Raw genomic sequence first — 8,698 nt, 5'->3', positions numbered from 1 at the left:
GGGAAGAGCGGGGAGCAGTGGGGAAGAGCGGGGAGCAGTGGGGAAGACGGGGAGGAGTGGGGACGAGCGGGGAGGGAGCGCAGGAAGCAGCCGGGGTGTGCAGGGAAGGAAAGCAGGGAGCAGTAAGGGAGCGCAGAGAGTAGCGAGGGAGCACGAGGAGGATGCAACCAGAGAGGTAGAGCAGGGAGAACAGTGAGGGTTCGACTGTGATGAGAAGCTGGGCGGTCGCGGGGAGGTTGCAGAACCACCAGTCTAGTCCCTCGCCATGTGTGCGGGTGCAAACCTCTGAGCGTCGGCGCGGCTCAGGGACCGCTGCAGGATGTTTGTACATATTGATAATTCGTGCAAAAACAAAAGATCCCCCAATTGCAACCAAGAATATTTGAGCGGGTAGATCATGCCGTAGGAGGATTCTGTTTATTAACCTGCTGGGTCAGACCCAATCAGGACTTGCTTTGCTGCTACGCAACTCAATCCAAGCTGTGCAAACTGCTTTGATATTGCAATAGGTTCTATTTAAATTATTATTTTTTTAACATAAAAATACTATCACTGTGCAAAGCATTGCCCGCTTTTGGATCTGAGCCAAGAGTGTGTGTGTTTTTTTTTCATTTTCATTTTCATTCTGTTTCCTTTCACTCGCCGTATTAGACGAGCGTGATCATCATTCAGGGAACGAACAGAGACCGAGAACAGGCCTACTGTGTGTTATATGTGGGCTCTGTATCTGTACCAGCTTTGCTTTATTTTGATCAAGGAGGAGCAGAGATTACCATTGCACGTTGAACGTTGCATACCCGTGAGTGTTTTCTTATTGCAATCTGCCTTTTTTTTTAAAAGCACAGCAATGCAAGCCTTAATTTGCAACGGTTGTACCGAAATGTTTATTGTGGGAAGTTTCAATTTCTCTTTGCTGCATCGAAGCAGTTTTTGATTTGGCTCTGGTCATTTTGTTTTTAAACGTGTTACTTTTTTTTTCAGGAAAATAACTATGAGTGACACAGGTGCAAAATCCAGCCAGCCTTTAGCAGTAAAACAAGAGAAGGATGTAACGCCAAAGAGGGGACGCGGTAGACCAAGGAAACAACCACAAGTATGAAATGTATATTCTTCAAATTCGTTTTACATAGAACAGAATTTTGCGTATTCTCTTTACATTTTGGCCGGGCGAGTAAACACAAGTGTAAATGCATTTTAGGTGAACATTTTTCATATTTGCATTATTCTTACTTTTATTTCTTACCGGCCATAGAACGCTTTTTGCTTCCAAAATAGAATTTCAATGCAAGTTATTTTTGAAAATTATTTTTTTGTTGCAATATTGCAAATAGTATCTCCGGATTGCTTGCACACCCGTTGCAGTTTTAAATCTCTTTTCAGTGCAAAATGCAGCAGCCGGTTTTTGGAGTAATGCAAATCGATTTGAAAAACTAGTGCGAATTACGCAGCTGTAAACAAGCTGTTGTGCTTTTCCCCTCTGGTGGATTTTATTCGCACGACCTTCGAGGTATATTTGAGGGAATGCAAGGGAATTGCGGTGGATTTATTATTTTGCAGCAGGTTGCGTTGGCCGTGAGCTGGCTTTCTACCTCGGGGTTTTGCTTGCTGCAACGCTGCTTTCAGCACCGGCGCTGACTGCAGCCCTTTAAACCAGCCTGGAGCTGCGGCCACGCCCCCTTCCACATGTCCCGCCCCTTTCCCCGTACGCTGACGTAGGTCACCGGCCCGCTAGTGGCTGGCTGCGTTGCCAATCATCCAGGCCGCCTGCAATGGCTCGCTGGCGTTGCGATGACGTCGAGTTGCTCATGGCTACCGGCCAAACAGGGACTTGACTTGGTGGATGTTGGCAGCCAACGGGCCAAGAGGGCCTCTGCTTCAATGGAGATCGCTTTTACCCCCTCCCTAATGTTCATTGACTACTTTTCGAACATAGAACACGCCTGTGCTGAACGTAGAGTCGCAGGCCCTTCGGCCCATCTTATCCATTCCGGCGAAGATGCAATTGATGAGTACGGGTGTCAGGGGTTATGGGGGAAAGGCAGGAGATTGAGGAGGGTTGAGAGGAAAAGATGGATCGGCCATAATTGAATGACGGACTTGATGGGCCGAATGGCCTAATTCTGCTCCTATCACTGATGAACTTAACTTATGCCCCATCTACACTAGTCCCACCTGCCCATGTTTGGCCCATATGCCTCAAAACCTTTCCTATCCATGCACCTGCCCAAATGTAGTTTAAATGTGGGGCGGAGCTATAGCGCAGCAGTAGAGTTGCCGCCTTACAGCGCCAGAGACTCGGGTTCGATCCTGACTATGGGCGCAGTCTGTGTGGAGTTTTTACATTTTCCCTGTAACTGCGTGGGTTTTCTCCGGGTCATCTGGTTTCCTCCCACACTTCAATGACGAAGAGGTTTGTAGCTTCAGTAAAATTGTAAATTGCTCCTTGTAGTAGGATAGTGTAGTAGGATAGTGTAGTAGGATATGGGGTGATCGCTGGTCGGCACGGACTCAGTGGCCTGTTTTCACACTGCATCTCTAAAGTCTAAATGTTGGATCAAGGGACCGGTAATTCAGCATGTCAGGCAGCATCTCTGGAGAACGTGGATAGGTGACGTTTCGGGTTGGGTCCAATCTTCCAGGCATGTGAATTTTCCGCGTTTTCTAAATCAATTTTCCGCGCTTTTTGCATGATTTCCACGTTTTCACTTTGCTAAAATCGCTTTTACCAACGGAAAATCGGATCGAAAAAGAAAGAAAATAAACGATGTATAGCAGCGTTTCTCAACCGGGGTTCCCGGAACACCAGGGTTCCGCTGGAGATCGCTAAGGGTTCCGCAAGAAATAGCCGCTAATCATTGAAATCCAGACAAAATTACGAGAGCCCACTTGAAATCCCCCCTCCCTGAAAGTCTCCCTGAAAATGTGGCACCTACGCTGGGCAAGGCAGCCAATCTTGACCTCATCGGGACTTTCCACGGCGGATCGGTGGGTTGAATTTGCAACCTGCCGCCGGGGCTCTGGAACTCCAGCCCAGCTGGAGCCAGCACATCTATCCCCATAGATGTCCCGTTGGCTGGCTGGATAAATCAGCGAAGCTCTGGGACCAACAGTGCCAGAAAATCAGTGGTGGAACTGTAATGAGTAAATATTAAATTTAAGTGCAAGATTATATAACTAAATTAATTAAAATAATAAAAATGTTATTAGTATACAGTGACATATTCACATTATTTTGTAATGTCTGTTTTTACTTTGAAATGCACTAAAAGAGGCTTGAAACTGCTCATTTTGGGTGTAAATGTTCAAAAATGTACCAATGTTTTGACCCCCGCTGTGCGCCTTGCGCAAACGCTCGGCTCTTTTCCTCTTTTTTTACCTCCCTCACATGCCTGATCTTCAGACTGAATGTGTCGTGGTGAGAGCTGATAGAAGTTGGGTTTATATTGGTGGTTGGAGCTTACAAGGGTTCATGATCCGGTGAGATTATTTTATAAAATTAAATGCATTGATTGTCGTATGACAGCCACAGCAAAGTCAGGCTGATACAGGGTCGTGGAGGTGTTGCCCAGTTCTAGATAACTGTTCCCAGTTATTTTCTGTAATGCAAATCCTATTTTAGGTTTAGGTTCATTATTGTCATGTGTGCCAAGGCATGGTGAAAAGCTTTGTTTTGCATGCTATCCAATCAGATAACACTATACATAAATCCAATCAAGTTGAACTCAAGTACAATAGGCTGGCACGGTGCAGCACAGTGCCGGAGACCCGGGTTCGATCCTGACTAAGGGTGTGGCCTGTACAGAGTTTGGATGTTCTCCCTGTGACCATGTACGTTTTTCCCTGTTGCTCCAGTTTCCTCCCACACTCCAAAGCCATACAGATTTGTAGGTTAATTGGCTTTGGTAAAAATTGTAAATTGTCGCTAGTGTGTAGTATTGGGCTAGTGTACAGGGATCATTGGTCGGCGCAGACTCGGTGGGCCGAAGGGCCTGTTTCTGTGCTGTATCCCTAGTCTTAAAAAAAGGTAGAAGAAAGGGGAAGATACAGGGAAAGGGAGCAGAATATAGTTCTCAGCATTGTAGTGCGCCAGTACCAGAAACAAAGTCCAATGTCCACAATGGAGTAGAAGTGAATTAGACAGTACCCTACCAATGGAAGGACCATTCAGAAGCCTGCTGACAGAGGGGAAGAAGCTGTTCCTGTCTAGTGGTGTGCGCTTTCAAGCTTCTGTGCATGGAATGATGGAATGACCAGGGTGGAACAAGTCCCCATTGAGTCTCAAGTTGTAAGTGGAGATGCAGTCCCACAGGAAGTTTTTCTCTCTACAGGTTTGTCCCTGTGGGGGAATTCTGATTGTGTTGGCGGCATAAGAGATATTGTTGACACGAGGAACTGCAGATGCTGGAATCTTCAGCAAAACAGAAAGCTGTGGAGAAACCCAGCTGGTCAGGCAGCATTTGTGGAGGGAATGGACAGGTGACATTTTGGGTCAGGACCCTTCTTCAGCTGAATGTAGTAGGGGGAGGGAAGCTGAAACAAAGAGGTGAGAGCATGATAAAGCCTGGAAGATGAAAGGTGGATGCAGGTGAAGGACGTTTGATTGGTAGCTGGGTGGAGTAAATGGCAAAGGCAAGAGATGAAACGGAGACAAAGGGGTATCAGATAAGGGATGAGAGGAGCAAAATGTAAAGCCAGAGGGAAGCAGAGAGAAAACATTGCTATTTTAATGAACTAGAAATGGATGTTACATGGTTTGATAACATATCAACCTTCTATCACAGTGAGGAATGTGGAGGAGTCACTGTGGTGGATGTTCATGTTAAAATGTATTTTGTGTGTCCTGTTGCTTTTTACTGTTATGACTGTGTGGCAAATGAAGTTCCTCGTATGTTGCATAACATACTTGGCTAATAAAGTTTTATTGTGATTGTGATAGAAGATATTGCCTTGTCAGTTTCCAAAGCAAATCCCTTAAGTAGCCCCCTTGTGTGAACTGGCATATTTAATGTTCTTTCGCATACATTCCGTAGCAGTGCATTTTTATTCTCTATCTCAACTTTTTTGGCTGTGATTTGTGAAATTGGCGAAGGTGTATTTTTGTTTGTTTCCATGCCACAAACTGCCATAACGCAGGGGTATGCTGTTCTGGGAAATACCAAAAGTGTGGATGAGCCAAGGATAACTTCTTTTACTTTGCTCAGGATGCAAATGGCAAATAAATTACAGGTACCAACATGAAGCAAATTGTTTGATTTACCTTGATTGTGCCAGTGATTCTTATGACAGTCCTTCGGACTATCCCTGATTGGACTTTGCTGACTTTACCTTGCACTAAACATTTATTCCTGTATCATGTATCTATTGACTAAATGGCTCGATTGCAATCATGTATTGTCTTTCCGCTGACTGTATAGCACACAACAAAAGCTTTTCACTGTACCTCGGTACACGTGAGAATAAACTGAACTAAGGACTAAGTAATTAAAATCCTTTCTTCTTCCTAAAGGAGCCAACAGGTGAGCCTATTCCAAAGCGACCTCGAGGTAGACCAAAAGGAAGTAAAAATAAGGTTTCTTCTAAGTCTGGCAGAGTAAGTACATGTATTTGTAAAGCTATCATGGTCTCATTAAAATGTTCATATTTGCAATTTGATGGCATTTGTAAATCTTTTCTCCTTAGATTTGAGGGGAATTTGGCAGGTTAAACCAATTTTCAATCACTAAGCTTTCATAACAGTCAAATATGCTATAATTTGATCTTTCAGAGATGTTTGAAGGATGTGCACATGTTCCTAATTATTAGGCAGCAGCTCTAGAGGAAAAGGATGGGTAAAGTTTCGGGTCAGGACCCTTCTTCAGATTGAAGAGGGGTGCTGACCTGAAACATCACCCGCCCTTTTTCTCCAGAGATGCTGCCTGACCCATTGACATACTCTAGCACTTTGTGTCTATCTGTAGTATAAACCAGCAGTTCTTTGTTTCTCCATTCTACTCAATTATTATTATTTCGGTTTGGGTTTAGATTTATCATTGTTAAGTGTACTAAAGTACAGTAAACAGCATTGTTTAGTTTATTTTAGTTTCGAGATACAGGGTGGAAACAGGCCCTTTGGCCCACCGAGCCCACGCCAACCATTGCACCTGTACACTAGTTCTATCCTACACATTTGGGGCAATTTACAGAAGCCAGCCAATTAAACTATAGACCTGCATGTCTTTGGAATGTGGGGGAAACCCACCCAGTGAAAACACATGCGGTCACAGGAAGAACGTACTAACTCCGCACAGACAGCACCCGTAGTCAGGATCGAACCCTGGTCTCTGGCGCTGTGAGGCAGCAGCTCTACCAGCTGCACCACTGTGCCACCACACTGATGTTCTGCATGCTTTCCAATCAGATAATACTATGCATAAATACATTTTATAGATATTTTACAATATTATTTATACATAAATGCATTCTGTACGTGTGTATGGTGTATTAATTTCCAGCGGATAACATTGCTGATATTATAAAGATGTACGTGTTCACGTCTTGTTAAGGCGTTTATTGATGCCAAGAGTTAACATGAAGATTTTTATTTGACACTTTGATTAATATCTGAAACAGTTGGTTGTACAGCAGAAGGTCGGGCAGATTGTCTGAACTATTACTTGTTTTTCATTTTGCTGCACTGCCAATCCTCCACTCCCTCGCGGTTGAGTAGAAATTGAACATTTTTGTTGGATTTGTGTGGAAGAGGTGTTCCCTTAAGACCAGAGACAGTGTTATCTAATGCTATGGCCAGTATGCTTCAGTAAACATTTAATACTGTTATTTTGTTTCTGTTATGAAATGCTTTTAATTCATGGAACTTTATGACCTTCCTATAATTACATATTCTTCAGTATTGTTTAAGTCATATTATCCACAGGAGTTACCAGTGTGGAAAAGTGGTGCCTATTACTGTGTTGCAAGCCTAGTTAAAACACAAAGTTCTGGAGGAACTCAGCAAGTTAGGCACCATCTTTAGACTTTAGAGATACCGCATGGTAACAGGCCCTTTGGCCCACCGAGTCTGTACTAACCAGCTATCACCCCGTACACTAGCACTGTGCTACACACTAGTGATAATTTTCAATTTTTATGCAAGCCAATTAACCTACAAACCTGTCCATGTTTGGAGAGTGGGAGGAAACCGGAGCACCCGGAGAAAACCCACGCGGTCACAGGGAGAACATACAAACCACATAGAGACAGCACCCATAGTCAGGATCGAATCCTAGTCTTTGGCGCTGTAAGGCAGCAGTTCTACCCCTGTGCCACTGTGCTGGCCCAATGGATAGGTGACGTTTTGGGTTAGGATCTTCTTCAAAGTCAGAAGAAGGGTCCTGACCCAAAACATCGTCTGCCCATTCCCTCCCCAGATGTCACCTGATCTGCTGAGTTCTTCCGCCATTTTAGTTTTGTTCAAGATTACAGCATCTGCAGATCTATGTGTCTCCATTTTGCAAGCAGAATTGTTTCTTCTGGTCAAGTTGCATCATAGTTATTTATTTTACATTTCTACTTACTGAAGTCTTCGTGACCATGCTTGATGTTCTGATTAAATAAAAAATATATAAATAGAATTTCCTGGCAGTCTTAGACATGTGCTGGATTGAATGTGATAAAGTGGATCATGTGGCAGTCATTGGAAAAATGGATAATTACTGGAAGAAACAAACCTTTAGGGCATTGGAGCAAGAGCTGACTAATGGGGTTATCATAAAATCTAATTTTGCCTGGTACGCCTTTAGTCCCCCCCCGCCCCCCCCCCTCGAGGGCCTGAGGTACAGGTATAAAGATATACAAAATCATGAGAGGAGTAGATTGGGTAAACGCATAGTCTTTTGCCCAGAGTAGGGGAATCCATAACCAGAGAACATAGTTTTAAGCTGAAGGGAAAAAGATTTAAAAGCAACCTGAAGGATAACTATTTCACACAGAGGGTGGTGGGTGTATGGAACTAGATAAGGTAGATAAGGAGGTAGATAAGGTAGGTACTATCGCAACGTTTAAGAAACATTTAGACAGGTGCATAGATAGGATAGGTTTAGGATATGGGGTAAATGCAGGCAGGTGGGATTAGTGTCTATGGGGCATGTTGGTCGGTGAGGGCAAGTTAGGCCGAAAGGCCTGTTTCCTCGCTCTATGACTCTATGATTTGCTTGCAGATGCATCACAGGCACATAGACTTGGACAACATACAAAAACATTGAGTTGGCATTGCATGTCTCTGTACAAATTATAGTAACTGGAATAGAAACCTTCTTAAATATGATTAAACAATGGTTTTTAAACCTATTTGTTTTGACTGTTCATGTTCATGTTCATGTTCAAATTAGTTGTAAGATATTTTGTGCTACTAACACTGAAATATTATGATTATATTAATTATTTGCATCTTGCAATCTAATTTTTTTTCCCATGACTTGAAAGCTTCAAAGGAAAATTAGTTCTCTACCTCCTGTGTAGGAAAAATAGATCGATTTGCCTATTGTCCGATATTACCGAATAAACCAGCTACTCCGGTTTCCTCCCTCATCCCAAAAACATGTGGGCTTGTAGATTTATTGGCATCTAAATTGCAGCTGGTGCAGAGAGTGAATGCAAAAGTGGGATGTCAGAGATCGATGATGATTGATCGATGGGTGATCGATGGTCAGCGTGGACCCGA

The 8,698-nt window shown here is 43.6% G+C and overlaps 1 protein-coding gene across 2 annotated transcripts in view; it reads left to right on the top strand.

The window, feature by feature from the left end:
- Positions 1-290: 290 nt before the first annotated feature.
- LOC144605439 (uncharacterized) overlaps positions 291-8,698 on the top strand; it is a 54,157-nt gene continuing 45,749 nt past the window's right edge. The window contains exons 1-3 of one of the 2 annotated variants that reach the window (XM_078420701.1): positions 291-799; positions 982-1,093; positions 5,507-5,590. In XM_078420701.1, coding sequence (XP_078276827.1) covers positions 992-1,093; positions 5,507-5,590 — 186 coding nt within the window. In that variant the 5' untranslated portion in view covers positions 291-799; positions 982-991. The remainder of the gene's footprint in view (positions 800-981; positions 1,094-5,506; positions 5,591-8,698) is intronic. The other variant, XM_078420700.1, reaches the window with a different exon arrangement.

The sequence above is a fragment of the Rhinoraja longicauda genome, chromosome 24, assembly GCF_053455715.1.
Source record: "Rhinoraja longicauda isolate Sanriku21f chromosome 24, sRhiLon1.1, whole genome shotgun sequence".
Classification (NCBI taxonomy): Eukaryota; Metazoa; Chordata; class Chondrichthyes; order Rajiformes; family Arhynchobatidae; genus Rhinoraja; species Rhinoraja longicauda.
This window is presented reverse-complemented; position numbering and strand designations above follow the sequence as displayed.